Source organism: Sciurus vulgaris (genome assembly GCF_902686455.1).
Source record: "Sciurus vulgaris genome assembly, chromosome: 12".
Classification (NCBI taxonomy): Eukaryota; Metazoa; Chordata; class Mammalia; order Rodentia; family Sciuridae; genus Sciurus; species Sciurus vulgaris.
In genome coordinates, this window is record NC_136473.1 from 68,433,119 (window position 1) to 68,455,120 (window position 22,002).

At 34.3% G+C, this 22,002-nt stretch overlaps 1 protein-coding gene across 1 annotated transcript in view; it reads left to right on the forward strand.

The window, feature by feature from the left end:
• The first annotated feature begins 5,605 nt into the window (after positions 1–5,605).
• The window catches only part of USH2A (usherin), a 777,454-nt gene continuing 761,057 nt past the window's right edge, over positions 5,606–22,002 (forward strand). The window contains 5 exon segments of the mRNA XM_079107116.1: positions 5,606–5,685; positions 6,481–7,066; positions 7,069–7,171; positions 10,208–10,232; positions 10,235–10,375. Of these exon segments, the coding sequence (XP_078963242.1) occupies positions 6,688–7,066; positions 7,069–7,171; positions 10,208–10,232; positions 10,235–10,375 (648 nt within the window). The 5' untranslated portion in view covers positions 5,606–5,685; positions 6,481–6,687.

Sequence of the window (22,002 nt, forward strand, 5' to 3'; positions counted from 1 at the left end):
AGCTTAAGCATATTCACTTGCACAGATTACACTTGACAGATAGTTACCTTCAGCTGAACTCTGTGGTTAGAAGCTTGGGCGTACTCTTGACAGTGAGCTTAGAGTTGATGCCTAATGTTTATTTCATATCCTGTTTTTACCTTCCCTAATACTGCATGTGTAAATCTATATTTAAATATATTCACAGCTGATTTTCTCGTCAGTCCACTTGTTATCTCTGGACAGAATGCTGTAATGATTCAATTGCATTATTTTAATAAAAATATCTTATATTCTCCAGGTTTAATTTTATTAAATCCAATGAGTAGTGATTAATTATTAAGTGTCTCCTTGATGAGCAATTGCAACACTGTGATGCAGGAAAATGCTCAAGTTGGGATGAATTCTTACATTTTTAATAAACTTAAAATCTTCCAGATTTGGTATGTGATTGAACACAAAGGAAATAAATTCACATTAATTTACCATATCATTATACTTTTTATTATTAAGGTCCACAATTCCTCAAAAAATTTAGGTGTAAAATTATCCATTTTAAGAATACTTACTTTATGGGTATAATTTAGGCAGCATATTCTGAAGTGATTTAATTGGACTACTGAATGCACGTCATGGAATATATTATAAAATTTTTTGAAATGGTGCCATTTCTGAATATTTAGAATAGGAAAATAAGATTTGGGGTTTTAGTTCAAAGAGAGGTTCTGTTATGGTGTGAATTTATTTATCTTTTTGGTACTACATTCTCAATTTTCATGTTAAATTCATTAAGAAATGTGAAATTTAAGTGATATATAGATTTAATAATCTGGGCCTAAGTCTCTGCTCTATACAAATAACACTGCAAAGCTCTGGAATCCCTTTATTTGACTAGGTGAATGGCAGCTGTGTTTGCCTCTGCCTAGACTTAGCTTCAACATGGTGATTTTAAAGCAAACATGTTTTACTCATGCATTTCCATCTTTTCTAGAATGTACGATTTTAAGACATCAAACAATTCAAATTATGTAGTTGTGCATTTCACACAGGAGAAAAACTCATGCTGAAGTAGGTAGAATATTTTTCAAAATTATTTTCTCTACATTTACTGGCATTCTTTCTTGCTCTTTTAAAACTGACAGTCAATTTTTTTTTATTTTCTCTTTTACTGACAGCTAGTAAATGTACTGACAGTTGAGAAGGAAGATGTAAATGTAAGTCACTATTATTTTGTCCACCTGATACCTGAGCATTAGTAAAAACGCTTAGCTATATCTTAAAACAAAATTATTTCCAATGGTGCTGAAGGGAAGATGTATAGAAAACCTATTCTCTGTAAATAAAAAAGTGTTTGAGGTCAGATTGCAATGCATGTAGAAATACCATACTTCCCTCATTAGGATGCGGTTGGAATTCTTAATGAAGAAAACAGGCTAACTAAAGTGTACATTTATTTTCTGTTCTGTTAAATGTAAATATTTTCACTATGTAAATCTCTTTTAGAAATTAACATAAACCATGTAAGTGAAGAAACGAAAGTAGGTTAAGAAGTTAATATCAAATTAAGAATTTGCTTCTCCTGAAATATACGATTAAAAATTTAAAACATTGATATAATTATAGAAATCCTGTTTACTATATTTATATCTTAAAGAAATATCATACAAGTAGTTACATGTGGATAATTATAGTATATTGACAGAACTATGTTGGGCCAAAGTGGACCAACACTTTCCTCATAGACTGATTTCTTACTTCCTTTGAAAAGTACATTGTTATTTGTTGCCATTGTAAATTACAGCAAAGTTTCAAAACACAAGGAGGTAAGTAGTAATGTTTGTTTATTTACTATTAGGTTGTGTTTCAGTAGCAGCACAGAAATTTGCCTCTCACTTCTGTCTCTCTCCCGGTTTCTTCCCCTATCTCCTTCCTTACTGGTTGGTTGTTTTCTGACATTTAAACTTGTCAACCATGTCTAGCTTTCCCTCCACTCTTATTTAGTGAAAGAGAGAGCATAGTATAGTAAATCGCAGGCTGTTATCTACAGCTTCATCCTGATAGTGGCACATGTCATTTCTCATATTCATTAGCTAAAGCAAGTCACATGGTCACCCCTAATGTGACAATGGGTCAAGTAATGTGTGCCTGCCAAAAAAAAAAAGGGGGGGGGGCATCTTCCCAGACATCTAGGTCAACTGTTTGTCTTTAGATGGTGTTTTTCTTAAAGACACATGGTATTTGAATAATCTAATCCAATACTTATCTTTTAGTATTTTCCTTATTTTAATTCATTGGCTTCCAAAATGTTAAATAAAACCAGTGATAGTGGGGATCTTTTTTCTATTCTTGATTTTAACAAAATAATTGAATAAGTATTATTTTTAGGATGTTGGTTTTTTTCCCATGAATTATGGGTGTCAAGATACCAAAGTTTCCTTCTGTTTTTAGTTTAGTATTTGGGTCCTAAATAAATACTTCATTCAGGATTTTGGTACTAAGTAAATCACGTAAAATTTTTTTGTGGGAAATTGCATGAATAATTTTATGGTATAGATCCATTTTTCAAATCAGGAGCAAATCCAACCTGATCAGGAGACTTAATCATTTTATATATTCCAGGATTCAGTTTGCTTATGATGATTCGTTGGGAATTATTTTTTGGCACTTAAATAGATGAGCTCAATGGGTCTATAATTTTCTTTATTGCATTCTCCTATATTTTTAAAACATATATCAAAATTGTAATAGCCTCATAAAGTAAGTCAGGAAATCGTCTCTTATTGACTCACAGAATATTTTTTAAAAATTGGAATTACATTTTCCCAGAATGTATGTATAACTGATTTACATCATTCTCCAGACTCCTTGTTTTCCTTGCAGGAATCAATTTAACTCTAGATTATGTAATAAATAAAACAATTCATGTTTAGTATTTCCTCTTTTTAATTAATTATTTTGTTGAGGTATAATTTGCATAAAGTGCACAAATCTCGAAGTTATAGCTTGGCAAGTATTTTCAAATGTGTCCACAAATGTCACTGCTACCCATATCAGGAGGTGCAGTGTTCCCAGTACTCCTGCACACTCCCTTAAGCCTATTTTCCCTTGCTTCTCTTTCTAAAAGAGATAGCCCAATCTGACTTCTGTAACCAAAGATTAACTTTGTCTATACCTGAACTTCATATAAATGGAATTGTAGAGTATGTACTTGGCATATGACCTCTTCTGCTCACTGCTGAATCTGTGTGACTTATGCATGTTGCCTCTTATAACATTTGTTAATTTTCTCTTCATTAAGTTATATCAATGTAAGGCTATACCATAATTTATTGATGTATTCTATAGTTGTTGGACATCGTATGGATATACCATAATTTGTTAATGTATTCTACAGTTGGACATTTGGCTTGTTTCCAACTTCTTGAATCAGCTTTGATTGGAATTGGTTCCAGGAACTTGTCCAGTCTGTTGAATTCAAGTTAATTATCATAAAATTGTCGACAATATTGTCTTATATTTGTAATCACACTGCATATGTAGTTTCTGCCCCTATTTTTGTAACTAATATTATTTAGAAAAAAAAGTGGATGTATACTTAGTTATGGCAGAGATTACTCAGTTTTAACAATAAATCTGTGACTCCCAAAAGTCTAAGAATAGGGAAAACCCCTTGATTTTGGCTAAAACAGGAGTTGAGTATCAAATACTTGAAAAACTGAGCTGCTTATAGTCTTATTATAAGACTTATTAAAGGCTTATATGTAAGCTTTCTTGAGTAATGAGGGGAAATTGCTTATAGTTGTTTAAGTTAAACATATTTTCTCGACTTTTCACTATGAGGAAGTTCAGATTAAGTGTGGCATCATATCTTTACATCTAGAAAAATAAGTTGGAACAACTCTGAGAAATGGTTACAAATTCCATTCCTTTGCAATGTGACTGCTACTCCCTCTTTGAGAAGGGGAATCAATTTCACAGTCCTTGAATCTGTGCTGGGTCTTACAACTTGCTCTGGTCAATAGAACATTAGTGATAAGATGCAAGTGGAGGTTTGGAAAGTACTAGTATGTTAAGGCCTTTGATCTTCTATATCTTCAAATATTTCTGACTATTGGAATGAACCTATGGTAGACTTCCATAGCTGCGAATCCAGCTGACATCAAACCATCTGCTAGACAGCAGGGCCACGTCAGACCATACAGCTCTAGCCAAGCTGGTCTACATCAGAAGGACAACCCAATGAATCCATGGAAATATAAGAAAAAGATGGCACATGGCTACATATGCTTAACTAATCTTTTTGTCATAAACTTTTACTCTTTTTTTTTTTAATTTCTCAGGCATTTACAGGGGTACTAAAGTCTTGGTACCTAATGCACATATCCGACGTTCTCAGGAGTGATAGTACTGAATTTTAAAAGTTGAGATAGATGTCCATCCATTGTCTGCCCTTGAACATCAAAGGCACAGTCTCTTAATATGGAGCAGAGGTGCTTATCTTAGATTGTCCATTTTGTACTACAAAGTAGGAGTTGTTCTCTGTTGGAAAAAAATATCTTGGAATAATGACCAAAATGATAGGCTATAGTACCATAATTAAAAACTAAAATAAATCTTTATAAGATATGAAGTCAGTTATAGAAGAACTTTTATGAAAACAGGTTGATTGCATGTTTTAATAGTGTGTCTAAATAGTCCATTTGTCTAATTCATCATATTAACATCTCTTTAAAAAATATTTTTCCAGATTCTCAGAAGTCCTTACTTATTAGCTGGTTTTACAATAAAAGTTGTTTTTAATTAAAAATGCCCTTGTAAGAATATATCAAGAAGGGATTCTAGGGTATTTTGACAAAAGATGCAAAGTCTAATGCTAGAATGTGCTCATGGAAGAGAAATTAGAAGAAATTGGGGAGAAGATGATTTGGGTTTGTCTCTGAAGGCCTTATGAACACCATAGGGACATTCATTTCTATATTGTGACTTTGTTCTCCCTAAGTTATTTTATTTAATAATATGTTTACCTATAATATAGTACCTCTTAGAGAACAAAGCCACAATTGGCTAGTTGTTTCTGGAAGAAGGTTTTCCATTTTAAAGATCTGATTGGAAGATCAGAAATATCTGTTGGATTAGAGCATTTCTCATCTAAAATGAGATACGGTAGAGGGAAGAACTGACCACAAACATGAGCACATAAATCCACACGTATTCATGTGCAATTAGGCAGCTAAATTCAGCAATTTCATTGCTTCTGTAGTTTGTTTAAAACAAGAAATAAATATCAGATGTCCCTCATAATCTTAAGACCTTTGTGTATTCAGGAGAGGGTATCCTGGGGTGAAAGATACAGTAACAACAGTGACAGAATGGTCAGAAAAACCTTCAATCCCTGACTAAACTTTTAGGGCATTAATAGAGTTTAGAATCTCATTTTGTATCCCCTGTAAGGAAAGCGCACTGGAAATTACTCAGGGTTTCTAATGTGACAGTTCATTTTGATTAAAGAATTAAATGAATGAGGAGCATGAAAACAGGAGAGAGAAGGGACCAAGGAGGGATTATAGGATAAGGTGTGCTGCTACTTTAAAATTATGTATGCACGATCCCATCCAGGTCCCCCACTGCTTGAAGTTATCAGTTGAAAGCTTGGGGAGCTCAGTTCCTGGAGGGCTAGCACCAAGCAGACTGCGTTGTGACTGTCAGGTAACCAAGTGTGTGCTGTGCAAAAAACTTACCTGGGCACCTTTCTTCTAGCATTCCTGCTGCTGTGCCCTATTTCCTAAGAGCAACCAGGTTTACGGTAGTGTTGCCAGGCAACGAGGGACCGTGGTCGTGTTGAAGAGCCATTAGTCACACTCAATGACTGGTTGAAATGCAATAAAGAAAGGGTAACTCAGCTTATTTATCAATACAATTACTTACACAGTATTAGGAATCCATATTTAACCTACAAATATGTAGTCATATGAGGAAACACACAAATGTTTACTAAATATTAAGGCATAGGACAGACAGATGGTGTTAGATTTCTAATCAGCTTTACTGTAAGCTTAAAGTTGCTGCACATGCTGGGATAAGGGGAAAGGCCCAAAGTGCTTTGCCAGCTTTATTTTGGGCATCTGCAAGTTAGCTCTGGGTTCAACATACAGTGCATGTGTAAAGAAAATCTATACAATTCTTTACCTCATTAAATACAGTAGACAGTGCTAATGCCCGGGGGTGGATAAATAACCGAAAGTTGCTATATGGTCAAATATATTAATGATTGCTTATAAGTAGTCTGGTTGTCTGGTGGACTTCTGAAGTCCCTGATTTGCTCAATAAAATTGACATATTTATCAAAGTAATGACTATTTTATTCTATGCAATGTAATTCAAAATGTTTTTGGAGAAGTTCAGTGTTTTGCATCAGGGACTCAAAATCCTTACGCTTAGGATGACGTTAAGTTTTAAAGACTCAGCAGATTACACTTGACATGCTCTGTTTTTGATTCCTAGACACCAGCTCCTCCTCATGTCTTGGCCATTGCTAAGAACATCTTTGGTATTATCTCTGTGTGAAAACGTGCCTGCCGTTTGCCCAAGATGGAGGAATATCTCAACATTACTTAAAGGAACCTGCTTCAAAGTGTTGCCGGCAAGCGGAGAGGGCCTGATTATTTATTTAGGAATGCCTTATCAAGAGAAGAATGCTTTCTTGTAAACATGAATTGCCTGGCTCTTTCATTGGACTTTGGTTTCTTGTTTCAGATCATTGAAACATTGATATTTGCTTATTTTGCTTCAATATCATTGGCTGATTCCCAGGGTCTTTTCCCAAGGCTGGAGAATGTGGGAGCTTTCAAGAAGGTTTCACTTGTGCCAACCCAAGCCGTGTGTGGACTCCCAGACCGAAGTACTTTCTGTCACAGCTCCGTGGATGCTGAAAGTGTTCAGTTCTGCACCCAGCGGTTTTGCATTCAGGGTTGCCCCTACCGATCTTCGTCCCCTATGTACACTGCCCTTTTCTCAGCAGGCCTCAGGAGCTGCCTCATCCCAGACAAGGATGATCTGCATCCTTACTCCCAGAGCAACTCTACAAGTTTTATTTTGGAAATCACAGGAATTGCTATTCTTCTCTTCCTTCTCCGAGGCTGGCAGGAGCCTTTACGTTCACTGTGTGGCTGAAACCTGAGCGAGAAGGTGTAATGTAAGTAGTGGTGTGTTTTCATTTTCTTAGGAGCCTGCAAAATTAGCAGTAGTGGAGATGATTGCAACCTAAAGTCCAAACTAGAAATGAACACTAACACCATGGAATTCATGCAGTTGAAGAACAACTACTATGTTAATCTCTATTCCATGTATACCATCCAAATATTTTTTTTAAGTTGTTTTGTCTTTTCTATGGATGAAGTGGACTATGAAAAAAATGTGTTAAGATAGTTTCAAGGCAGGCAGGTAGGCCTTTTTACACCTGAATCACTTATTTCGGGGCAGGTTAGCTAAACCTTTGGTCTTAGCCTTTGGAGGCTTTATGAGGCTCAGCGTGAGTTGTAAGTCATGGCCACACAAATAATTGAAATTTTTAAGTCTTGGTCTAATTTATATAAATGAAGTATGCCTAGTAGGCTGTGAAATTTTTATCGGTCAGACAGCAGCTCTCTAAGGGCTTAGGACTGTTTTATTCATTCTTTTTTCCCAAGAAGGGTGTTTGCACTGAGATGCTCAGCAATATGAGATGAATAGAGAATAACACTTCATCTCTGAAAGGATATAGCTTTTGGCCTTTTACTTCATGGTGTTTTCATTTTCTAATTAGTTAAGAAATTTCTACGTAAGTGTGAGAGATTGCCAAAGCTTTCAGCAATGCTTTCAAAAGAAATTCAGGTAGGACTTCCTCACCACCATCTTTTGTTAGTTTATTTAATCACCTGTTTTTCATTCTGTAGTATTTTCTCAATTGATAAGTGATGTTTCCTTTAAATTGGCTAACCTACTTTTAAAAAGTAGGATTTTTCTGAGGCTTTTTTTTTTGCTTTGTGTGAAAGTATTGGTTAAATATCTAAAAACTTGGGAAAGAAACCAGGGAAGTATTATAGTCTCATAAGAAAATATGACTTAAATGTCTTGAATGTTTAGTTTTAATTCGTTAAGTGAAAGTTTGCAGTTTTCATTTTGTTTTGAATTTGTAGAAGAAATAATCACAAACCCTTATCCTTATTTCTATAGCTCCCCTAGAAGAAAGTCTTGCTTTCATACTTTTGGAAATTCCAGTAAATCTGAGATACTCTGTTTATGTAACTAGCATCTACACAGTCTTAAAATATGCTCCCTTGAAAAATAGGGGTAGGCTAAAATATTTTTTCAAGTTTAAACAGACATATCTTTACCAGATCCAGCTTCTATTGGCATTGCTTACTATAAATGAGGCAGAGGGTTATTTATAGAAGTGGTAACATGTTTTATGGTTTTGAGAGTTTCTTGCTTTTATCAAGGTCGTTTTCATTCTCAAAACTAAAATACCAATGGGAATTGGGGGAATTTCGGGGTGTTTGCACTAGATAAGTAAAACAAACAAAACATGGATTATCCAATTATTGTTTATCCAGGAGCAGAATAAATCCAGTTCCTAAATATTTTGCTACCTGCCTTCCTCTCACATTTATTATCTACCAAAGCTAGTATGTTTACAAGCAAACAAAATAGCAAGGAAGATAATCAATAACATATTAAGAAATGCATTTTCAGTAAGCTTGGGGAAATAAGTCTGCATTTGGCAAATACATTCTTGAGTAATGATCAAATTCTCACTTGTAGATTTAAACTCAAGAAAAATGAACCGAGGCAAACTCTTCTTCGATTGTTTAAGACCTGGAGGCAGGGGATACAGAGACACTCTTTTATTCCAGAGAGTTAGAAGTATCCAACTATCAAAGAGTTGAAAAAGAATTTGCAGGATTTATTTAAAGCCTTTATATCCACTAAAATTATTTGCCCAAACTAAAAATATACTTGCTCTCATATATTTATTACCAAAGCTATGTACAAAATGAATTATTAGTGTCAGTAAAAGAGGTGACTGGATGTTCTCCAATCTTGTTATCTCCCAACTCTCCAAAAAATGGTTGCAAATGAGACGAAATGATTTGTGAAAGATGTACCCTTTAGGGAAAATTTTAAAACATCCTTAACAGTAATTCTCGGTTGGTCCAATATCACCTTGCCTATTGGATGCTTATTTAATTGATCACTTTTTGAGGGTTTGCATATACTAAGCATGCTTCTACCCTCGGGATACTAGTGATCTAATGGAGAACACAATAGGTCCTTGCTCTTTCTTAGCAGTGGTGAGTTAAGTGAGCACAAAGGGAGAACACTTAAATGACCTTGACCAGGGGAAGAGGGTTCCAGGATCAGGCATGAGATGAGGAGGCAGAAGTTAAATGAAGAAAGAGACTCAGGATCACAGAATTATGCCACTGCAATTAAATATAGAAGTGACTTTTAAAAATAATTTGGTAATTGATCTAATATGATACCTAGAAATTTTCCAAAAATTCTTCTATCAAAATATCATTTTACTGTGGTTTTACAAGATTGTCCATTCACCCAAGAACATTAACATTCTATCAGTGCCTCAGTTGGGCCATATGTCATGGAGAGGTAGCCAAACATCTTACAGGAACAGGCTTTGGCTTCTGGCCAATTAATGATGGGGTAAGTAGAGACCATAGTTGTCTATTCTCCATTTCATCATGGGAATTAAATAGAGCGATTCTGACTTCAGGGCTAACAATTTAGAGCTTTTCGTGGACACTGAATTCTTTTTACATAAAAAAAAAAAAAAAAAAAAAAAAGATTTGCACTGGTGACTCAATACCCAAGCGGGATGTAGTGTTGTACCACTTCCTATAAAAGAAATAGCAGAGGAACTAATGAGCCAATAGACTGAATGTTAGTTTTGCAGAATGATTCAACCACTTTAGTTTCCATCATGAATCTCTAATGAAGGGTGTTGAGGCTCTGGGGAATATATTGTAAATAAGAATATTACTTTTTCCTGAAATAAAATGACTTCTTCATTGGAATAAAGCTTCTTTGAATATGACATACAGGCACTCATTCATAGAGTACCATTTTGAATGGAATTTGGGGTCACATTAATACTACTGTAACTGCAAAATGTCTTAGCATGTCTTTTTGGTTAGATGCTGACCTTTTCTCTCTTCTCTGGTTGCTTCCTAAGGTGTGTTATAGAAAAGACGGGGGATGGGGGCAGACTGTGTTCAAACTTACAATATCCAGGAAAGAGACCATGTTTTATTATCGCACAGTAAGTGGTTTGCAGCCTCCAATAAAAGTAATGACACTGGGGAGAATTCTTTTGAAGAAATGGATTCATCTTAGTGTGCAGGTGAGTTAAATAAAAAACATTTAACATTTGGTTAAACACAAGGATCTCTCTTCCTTTCTCACTCAAAAACGGCTTCTACTCACAAAATCAAAAGCAATCATCTTTAAAGATTTCAGGTATGTGTAAATGACAACCAAAGAAGAAAAATATTTCAATGACCTAATGATGTATCCTCTTGATAAGCTAGCAGATCCCACCACCTCCAAAACCACTGTAAAAACTCCTCCAGAAGCTTAAGGACAATCTTTTTGTGGTAAGAATATATTCAGGAAATTTTGCTTGGTTTGGGATAGTATATTTTATTTTGCTGAAAATAATGTAAGAACCCTTGGCATCTAGCATTAATTTTATTAGTCATGGCAGTGTTAAAGCCCTTGCCTGATTCTTACAGCTGTCTTTCTCAGATAGCATCTGATGATGTGAATAAAATTTGGCTGTTACATTAAAATGGTGACCTTAGAATAAATGAACTTTACACTTGAGGCACTCAAAAGGTGTTACATTATTATTTTAGTTGTCAACCACAGTTTGTATGAGCCTTCGAAACTGTTAAAGGCTGAGAGAGCTGTGAGATGGCTGGTATTTACAGTCTCTGGAATAGAGACGCAATATTTCCATTTGTCTCTTCAGGGCACTGGAGTAGCTCAATACTGCCAAAGCCACCTTTGCCTTTTAAACTAGAGATGGAGATGTTGTCTACCACAGTTCCTGGTATGTTTTCTTGCTGGCACCCACTCACTGGTCCACACACACCCCACTTACATTAGAGGACTTTTGCAACCTTGTTAATTGTATGAAATTTATCTCTGATTTTCATATATATATTTGTCTTGAACCAGGTAGTAAGGACTACCCCAGAGAGTCTTGAGCATTATTATTTGACTCTTAAGTATCAGTTCAACATAGATATCATTATCGACTGTTTAAATATACTTTGTATACGTCTTTGTTTTACCTGATTATAACTGAAAATATTCTGTGTATTGGCTGGCATAGCAGTACATTAAAATACTTAGGAAGAACATGTGAAATATACATAAATGCAGAAAGGTAATTATGCTTTATTTTAAAATTTAATTTTGATTCGTTGTACACAAATGGGGTACAACAGTTGTTTCTCTGGTTGTACATGATGTAGAGTTATACCATTTGTGTAATCATACGTGTACATAGGGTAATGATGTTTGTCTCATTCTGTTATTTTTTCCTATGTATGATTTTTAAGAAGGCATGGGCAAAGTACTATTCAATCAGTGTGATATACCATATCTACTCAGAGATTTTAGTTAGGATATGGTTTGAGTGTATGCAGATGGCAGGAAGCAGCATTTACATGCCAGTAGGGTTGAAAAGACACAGGAATGGTAAATCATGTCTGACATCAGGCCCTGCCTGCAGCACATGACAGTTTCGGGTCTGGCCTCCCAGTTCTTCAGTAGTTAACAGGGAACCCATTATATATCATAAATATGTCCTGAAGTTGTCTATTCATTACATTGAGCAGTGCAACAGAATTGTGATTTAATGTTAAAAAATATGGAAATAGAAACTGCTAAAGAGAGGAACTCTGCAGAAGATGCCAAAAAAATGTTTGTTACGTAGGTTTGTATCAACAATGATAAGAAAAAACTTTTAAATTTTCTTTGTTTTGCTTTATGTATGAAACTAGGTCTGATTTTGGCAGACAGAATTAGATGAAAAACCTTACAAAGAAAGTTTAAAATCTAAATGCAAAAAGGTACCCATGGCTGAATTCCTCTCCTGAGAGTAAAATGCTCTCAGAGTGCCTATTGATATCTGCATTATCATTTCAATACATGTCAAATATGACTCATTGCCCAGTTTAGGCAAAATTTCTTTATAAATTTAAGATCTTCCCCTTCTTTGAAGAAAAGGTTAAGTACTTACAATTTAATGAGCCTACTTTATTTCATAACTGTTTGATTATCATGAGAAAACATCCTTTCCAATTTGTACTTATTTTTTGCATAAATTTTAAACCATTCTATATTATGTATTAAAATTATGGAACTAATCAATTGTAAAGCTTTAGAAAAGCCATTCAGATTAGTCATTTATTCATCTGGTACTTTATTGAATATTTTAGGGGTACCCAGCATCATGAGACTCTGGATTCATCCAAATCGAAACTAAAGAATAATTATTTAAACTGGAAATTGGCATAGGATTCCTTTACATTGGACACCACTCTGAATGCATTTGAGATATGAAATTTATAAGAATCCATATTACAGAATTTAATAAGAAATAAATGTCCTTAAAAGCTGATGTAAGAAGTAATGAGAGGAGCAGAGATTAGTAGTTGGAAAATCCAATTCAAGTAATGCTCCTCTGTAGTTTCAAGAAATTCACTTGACTCAGTTTCCCTACTTTTGTAATGAGATGATTGGGTTAGATGTACAAAATGGGGGCCCTTTGAATTCCACTTAAAAAAGTAAGAGGAATATGCTATAATGCACAAGTAATTAGAATGTGGAACATTGCTGAGATGGTGAATGACAGTCAGCTGCTGTAATTAATGATTGGGCTCCTGCTTTTTTTATGCTTTCCCATGCTACCTAGTATTTATACAAAAACAATTTTTGTTTGATTTTTGTGTGCAGGATAGAGACAAATGCAACTTGTTACTCTTATATTACAAGGTGCAAAGATCATTTTCAGAAAAAAAGTTTTAAAATAAGACATAATTTACTATTGCGTTATGATATAATGTCTCCAAACTGTTTAATTTGGGGATTAAGGACTTCTGTCATGTAAGGTATAGGATAGAACCTATAAATAATGAATGACTGGTTTTATCAAGTGTTCAGTTACAATTCCATACTTAACATATGTGTATGTATTTACCCTCCTCTACTTCCATGGCCAATGAATTTATACAGTGTGTTTTCATGTGTGTTTAAAAAAAAAAAAAACTATACCTCTGCTCATGGAATGTTCCAGAAATCAGAATTTAACTTATGAAGATCTGGTTACGTAAGATTATTAAATGAGTCTAATCACATGCTGTACCTCAGTTCACTTAGTATCAGTCTCCCATCAATAAAATTGAAATTCTAATTCCCCCAAATCAGAAAAAGAGGTGGTTTTAAATAATTAAATCCTCAGGCAACAAGAAGTCAGGAAGAGCTAGACACAGTGAACATTAGAGATCTGATTTCCTAAACAAAAATATGTCCAATATTTTTATAGTGATATAACAGCGTTTATTCCAACACTAACATTTTGAAGCAGAAACCTGTTGGAAAATGATTAGTTTTTAAATTAATATTCATTCAGGGACTTGAATCTGACATGATTGCCAATTTAAATTTCACTTTGGGGTTTAATATATTGGCTATTTCAAATTATATCAAGCTTAAATTCCTTATGTTGTATTTATACACTAAAACTGGAAAAATCAATTCATACTTTTCATTATCAGATGGGGTACTGATAATATTAGCAGTTTTTTTTTCAATCCTTAGTTTTTATATTGGGTCAGCAGGTATCTTAGTTATTGAGAGAACTGTCTTTTTAAAGTTTTAGTGTATATAAAATAATTTTATTTTAGCATTTTGTTATGGATTAGTAGGGAAATAAAAACATTTGGATGTATATGTATTTAGTTGCCAGTCCTTTAAAAGTAGAACCTGGGTCTCTTTGATATGCAGACACTAACACACAGTGAGGGTCAGAGAGAAGAATAGAAGTTCATTGGATTAGACAAAGGGGAATGAAGGGAAGGGAGAAGGGATGAGAATAGGAAAGACAATAGAATGAATTGGACATAGCTTTCCTATGTTCATATATAAATACACAACCAGGGAAACCACATTATGTACAACCATAGATTGGGAAGTTATACTCCAGGTATGTATAATATGTCAAAATACACTCTGCTGACATGTATATCTAAAAATAACAAAAAAAGTCAGACACCAGTTTTCTATGAAAATAGTTTTGCCCTTACACAGTTTTAAACATTTTATCGGACAAATAGCATCAAAGAATCATCAGTATAGTTACCGTTCTAGCAATTATGCTGAATTGCAGTAAATCAACTACTATAATTTGAAACCAATGAAATATTTCAACAGTGGAACCATAGGAAATGATTTAGCAATGGGGTCGTTCACATTTTCTATGCTATTTGGAAGGCTCCTTGAAGCATTGACAATAAAAGGCTACAGATGATTCTAGCTACAACAGTGTGGAAAAAGAGCAGTTCTAATCCAATACAATGAAGGAAAAAAGTATGAGTAAATAAAGTTAAGAATCAATAGATGAAGGATAGGAGTTTTATAATCATAGTTTGTTCGTGAAGTATGTTCTTTTGATTTATGTATTCAATCTGTAAAAGGAAAACTATTGATAGTTCTGGAGGAAAAGAAAATGCAATTTAACCAACATTTGTTAGAATAGATAAAACAAAGTCTCTCAATTAATCTCTCTAGTATAAGCCCATGTGCACACTTAGTAAGGGTTTTCCACGTCCTTATTCATAGGTGTAACATAAAACATAAACGCTACAGAAGCTTTCCCAGTCAGCTGAGAAAGCTCTGTCTTGGGATTTTCGTAGGAACACTGCCTCAGCCTTCACTCCCACTCCAAGAGAATCTCAACCATACTGTTCCTTTAATGATCGTCATTGCTTTCAATGATTAACTGTACACGTGTGTGTATATATGTGTGCATGCATATGTATATTAAACATTTGTGCAAAGCTTTATCTAGCCATCTGACTATCACCCAGGTTAGATGGATGGTTTTGGGTTATTCAAAACTAAGATCTGATTAATAGGATTAATGAAGTTTTTTTACAATGATCAGATGAAAATGATAGTAGTTGCCATTATTAAGCACTGATTTATGTGAACTCTAAGAAGCATTCCACATGTTTACTCTGCAAATGCTAGTAATAATTTTCTGGCATTGACGTATATTATCCCCATTGTAGAGAAGAGAAAAATTAGATTTTGGGGATTTAAATTACCTGCCTAAATTTGCACTATTAAATTTCTCTGATCTTAAATCAAAAATAAGAAATTGCCATGAACCTAGGTCACTGTGAAGATAGTCATTAGTTTTCAAAATTTTCCGAACAAAAATCCAAAAGAACTCACATAAACCAAAGACAGATTTTAATGTAAATATAATTTTTGTGCATGTACATATTTTGTACATATTTGTAATGTAAATATTTACTACTTCACATATTTACACAGGGCATATAAATAGTTGAATTTAATACATTTTGGAACTACATTCCTCATTCCTACCAGTGGTTTAAATATAAACAGGATGTAATCTTATATAGAGTTCCATTTAATATTTCTATAATTTATGGTAACCCATTGGACTACAGTAGCTTAAAGAAAGAATATTCCTTTAAGCCACCCTGCTCACCTGACCCATGCCATACAGAACTAACCCTTGATACCTTCAATGGGAAAATGGGGTTCTTCCTACTTGGTTATGGAAAGAGGGTATTCTCTGTGCAATTTTTTTTTTTTTGCATGTGACTTTAAAATGCAATATTTAATCAGAAAGGCAAGACTTTAATTCTTGACATTTTAGTTAAAAACTGTGCAATCCAGAAAAATTAAGTAGCTCAAAATGTTAGTATATCCACTACAAACTGGAAACATACACTTAACTGAACTTACACCATAAATTTGAACAAATAGAGAAAATGTATGATAAAGTACTTCATGACCTATAACTCCCTGCAATGAGAGAATATTTCTTATGTGCACAGAAATTAGTGAAAATTCTCTTTTGTAAATGGTAATGTGTTGTATGTGAGACACTAAAAGGCCAGTTGTGACTCAAATGCACCAGACAAAGTGGATCCTAGTATGAAATGAGGGACAGTTGTTAGATAGGCTAGGTTTGATAATTGGACAGGTTAAGACTTCTTAAATGGAACTCTCTTCGAATATTTTCTGTAAGGGACAGAAGATTAGAGGTGAGGAGAAAGTAGGGATAATAATACAAGCAGATTATATTTACTAAAGACCACTTTGACTTCAGTGAGGGACAAGTTGCCTGAAGGTAAAAGTAAAGAGGTGTTTTAGAGTCTCTGATAATCCAAGTGAGACTTAAGTATATCATGGGTTGCAAAGGCAATAATAAATATGTAAAATTGGTTAACTTTGAAATGAGTTTAGGAATTAAAGGGTTTTTTGATAGAGAAATGCAGAATTTAAGGGAAAGAAGATTGTTGATGAATCCCAGCTTTTTGGCTTGCATAATTTCATGGATAGTTGTTTCATTTTCCCAAATGTAAATTACAAAAGAATCAGATTTTTGATATGTTACACATATTGTATCAGCTGTAACATACTGGATCATGTCAATAATTCTCCACTGTAGAAAGAGCATTATTGAGAAGCTTTAAAAATATTCTGATGTCCATACACTATTATGTCACCACTGGGCTGAAGTTGGGACCAAGAATTATTTCTTCCTGTCCTCTTGCTATCATGAACTAAGAAGTATGTAGTAAAATTACCAGAATTCAAGGCAGGAAGTTTCAACTCCAATTTGAATATTTGTATTAAAGAAGGTCTAATATTAATGAATTCTTGAAGGTTAAGTGACTTTTTCTTGGTATCAGCGATTGAAACCCAGGGCACCTTAACTACCAAGCCATATCCCAGCCCTTTTTTTATATTTTATTAGAGAAAGTCTTACTGTTGTGTAAGGCCTCCCTAAGTTGCTGAGGCTAGAGTTGAACTCACAGCCCTCCTGCCTCAGCCTCCTGAGTTGCTGAGATTACAGGTGTGTGCCACAGCACCTGGCTACTTAAACTTTTCATTGGAAGAAGATGAAGGATGGACATCCTCCAGAGGAGGAACAAAACAACAGGTGATGAAAAATAGTGAAAGGTGTCAGTAAGAGTGGGAAGCATGAGTTACTTAGAAATAACTATATTGTGTGCTAGACAAAACAAAAACAAAAACAAAAACAAAAACTTGAGAAAAGTAGCTTGGAAGTTTATCTAGAACTATGAAGTGTTTTGCTTTTCTCCAAAAAGATAACTCAAGTTTTCTTTCCTACTTCTTTTTTTTTTTTTTCTAATCTCACATGTTTATTGCTATTAAACTGCTTAACGTTTATATCATTAGTTTTATAGGCAACATATCCTACATATACACCAGAAAAATTTTTTGAGCTAATATGTATAAAAAGAGCATCATGTTATGGTGTCACCTTTTACAAGTTTGAATGTTGTTGGTCTAATATTGCAACAAAAATGTATGTCTAGTAAGACCTTTGTTATGGGAATACCTCCAGTCAAGACATATAGCAAGTCATGAATAAATTAACATTTAAACTTAGAAACCGTTATTTAAAGACAAATTTAGCAGTTACTTATTTCTGCTAGAAAATGATTCTCAGCCAATAGCTATAAAATGTACAATATCTACCAAAGGAACATATATACAAATATAGTCTGTGTTTATTACATATACTACGAAAATTGAACATTGCTGTAAAAATAAGAGTATTTTTCACATTTCCAGTTAGTTTTTCAACAATCTCTTGTCTTGAAAATGCCACTATGGTAATACTGTAAAATTTGTAATGGTAAAAATTTGATGGTAGTGCTTTTTAAAACCTGTTATCTAATGGAATTGTCATTTATATTATGTCATTTTCACCTAAAAGCCAAGTATAATAAGACTTAGATTATTTTTGCGTTTTTTGTGGGTAGTCACTTTTCTGCCCAAAGGGCTAACTGATGCCTTCAGTTATACATGAATGATTCCCACTAAAGTCAGAAAGAAATGCGTGCATATAACCTAGGGCAGGGTTTGGCCTATGGTATGTATCACTTGGTAATGGAATGGAGAATATGACTTTATTTAAACATGAACTTGAATAGTTTTATTTTCCCATACTGTTTCCCTTTGGTATTTCTCTCTGTAAAATGAAACATTCAAAGTTTTCCATGTGGCTATATTGTCCTGGGTGCATCCAAGGCATTTATGCCAGACACCAGTGGACATATCTAAATAAGGCAAGAAAAAAACAGTTAAATTTTTAAAAAAGGAAAATAATATCCAAGAATCAAAGTTTTAATGGATCAGCTATTTTTTTAATGATCTAATGAGAGCAAGTGAAAAATGATATTTATAAATTATAAGCTTGTTAGATACAGAATTTCATTCTTTCTTCTAAAGACCTAAGGGTGAAATAATCCTGAGAAAATTGAACTCTGTTTTAGAAGCAAAAAAGGTAATTAGATTTTTTTTTTTTTTTTTATGTTTAGTGCTCAATTGTTTTTAGCCTAGGAAGTGAAGAAAGAAAGAAAGAAACACCTGGATGGATGGAAGGCATGTGACTTGGGTAGGGGTTTGTGGACAAAGCCCAGGGTCATGGTAAGAAGTCTAGGAATCTGAGGAACAGGGTCATCCATGACAATTTCACTGTGGTAGAAGTTTCCAAAAAAGTGCAGATTACAATATAGTGTATAATTAATATAATAGTTAACATAATTATTAATATAACATTATATTATGTGGTATATAATTGTTTTCTACAATTATATACTACTGTAGGGGTTCCTACAGTAGGAACTCCTCATATTATTCTCGTTATTTAGCCAAAATGTTACGTGTAACCATTTCAGGGCATTGTCACTTTTGGAATTTATAGAAAGGGATTTGGTTCAAGGTTTGGCTTGAAAATGAGGTTGGGGAAAATAGGACAAAGAAATAAGCTACAAATGAGGTGAATTTGTGGGAGTACACACAAGGGCAAATGGTGGACTATATAACTAAATTTTCCTAAAATGCCTGCCACAATCTCAGAATTGCAAAGTATGTGGGAAGAGATTTTTATAAATATTAAAGAGGTATGAGGACCTCAGAAATTTGGAAAACTTGAGAGCACTGAGCCTGTAAAGGCCTTACATAGATATACTTCTTTGTATTTATTATATTATTTCTGTTGCATTATTTTATGGAGAATGTGATGATTTCATACATGTATATCCATGTGATGATCAAATTAGAGTTTCCATTCCTTTAACATTTGAAATTTTTAAATTTCCATATCATTACTATGTATGTGGAGTTACCAGGCTCCTTTCTTCTAGTTCTTCATGAGATATGCAATAGAGTACCATAAACTATAGTTGCTCCATTGTTTATGGAAACACGAGAAAGTATTCTATTTGATTTTTGGGTACCCATTGTTCTCCAGCTTCTCTGTATTCCCCTGACCCACCCTTCTAAGCTTCTAGTGATCATTGTACATTCAAATTAACATTAGTATATGCATATCAGAGGGAGCACAATAGTATTTGTCTTTCTTTGCCTAATTTATTTCATTTATTGTTTTCCAGTTCCATTATGTTACTGAAAATGTAGAATTCATTTTTTATGGCTCAATAATATTTTATTAGGTATATGCCATATTCCTTATCCAGTCACTTATTGGGCATCTTGGTTGATTCCATATCTTGGACACTATAAATAGTGCTGCAATAAACATAGACAAGGGAGGTATCTTTTCAATATACTGATCTCTTTTCCATTGGGTGTATACACAGAAGTGAGACGACTGGATCCTGTGAGAGTTCTATTCCTTGTTTTTGGAACTTCACACTGTTGTACATACTGATTATACTAATTTACATTCCAACCAACCGTGTATAAGAGTTTCCTTTGGTCTGTATTCTCTCTAGAATTTTTAAATTGCTCTTTTATTTATTTATTTTTTGGATCTTTTTTTTTTATTGTAAACAAATGGGATACATGTTATTTCTCTGTTTGTACATGACGTAAAGGCATACCATTTGTGTAATCATAAATTTCCGTAGAACAATGTGGTTTGATTCATTCTGTTATTTTTTCCCTTCCCCCCACCCCTCCCACCCCTCTTTACCCTCTATACAGTACTTCCTTCCTCCATACTTGCCCCCCTCCCTAACCCTAACTCTAACACTAATACTAACCCTTCCCTCCCCCCCATTATGTGTCATCCTCCACTTATTACCGATATCATTCGTCCTTTGGCTTTTTGAGATTGGCTTATCTCACTTAGCATGATATTCTCCAATTTCATCCATTTGCCTGCAAATGCCATAATTTTATCATTCTTTATGGCTGAGTAATATTCCATTGAATATATATACCACAGTTTCTTTATCCACTCATCAATTGAAGGGCATCTAGGTTGGTTCCACTGTCTGACTATTGTGAATTGAGCAGCTATGAACATTGATGTGGCTGTATCTCTGTAGTATGCTGATTTTAAGTCCTTTGGGTATAGGCCAAGGAGTGGGATAGCTGGGTCAAATGGAGGGTCCATTCCGAGTTTTCTAAGGAATCTCCACACTGCTTTCCAGAGTGGCTGCACTAATTTGCAGCCCCACCAGCAATGTATGAGTGTACCTTTCTCCCCACATCCTCGCCAACACCTGTGTTGCTCGTATTCTTGATAATCGCCATTCTAATTGGGGTGAGATGGAATCTTAGGGTGGTTTTGATTTGCATTTCTCTTATTACTAGGATGTTGAACATTTTTCCATATGTTTGTGATTGCTTGTAGATCTTCTGTGAAGTGTCTATTCATTCCTTAGCCCATTTGTCGACTGGATTATTTGAATTCTTGGAGTAGAGTTTTTTGAGTTCTTTATAGATTCTGGAGATTAGTGCTCTATCTGAAGTATGATTGGCAAAGATATTCTCCCACTCTGTAGGCTCTTTCTTCCCATTGCTGATAGTTTCCTTTGCTGAGAGAAAGCTTTTTAGTTTGAATCTATCCCAGTTACTGATTCTTGCTTTTATTTCTTGTGCTATGGGAGTCATGTTAAGGAAGTCTGGTCCTAGGCCGACATGTTGAAGATCTGGACCTACTTTTTCTTCTATAATCTGCAGGGTCTCTGGTCTGATTCTGAGGTCCTTAATCCATTTTGAGTTTAGTTTCCTGCATGGTGAGAGAGATGGGTTTAGTTTCATTCTGTTGCATATGGATTTCCAATTCTCCCAGCACAATTTGTTGAAGAGGCTATCTTTTCTTCATTGCATATTTTTGGCACCTTTGTCTAGTATGAGAAAATTGTATTTATTTGGGTTTGTGTCCGTGTCCTCTATTCTGTACCATTGATCTCCCTTTCTATTTTGGTACCAATACCATGCCGTTGTTGTTACTATTGCTTTGTAGTAGAGTTGCAGATCTGGTATTGCAATACCCCCTGATTCACTCTTCCTGCTAAGGATTGCTTTAGCTATTCTGGGTTTCTTATTCTTCCAGATGAATTTCATAATTGCTTGCTCTATTTCTGTAAGGTACGTCATTGGGATTTTAATTGGCATTGCATTGAATTTGTATAGCACTTTAGGTAGTATGGCCATTTTGACAATATTAATTCTGCCTATCCAAGAACATGGAAGCTCTTTCCATCTTCTAAGGTGTTCTTTAATTTCTTTCTTTAGTGTTGTATAGTTCTCATTGTAGAGGTCTTTCACCTCTTTTGTGAGATTGATTCCAAGTATTTTATTTTTTTCGAGGCTATTGTGAATGGGGTAGTTTTCCCTCATTCTCTTTCTGAAGATTCATCACTTATGAATAAAAATGCGTTGGATTTATGGGCATTGATCTTGTAACCT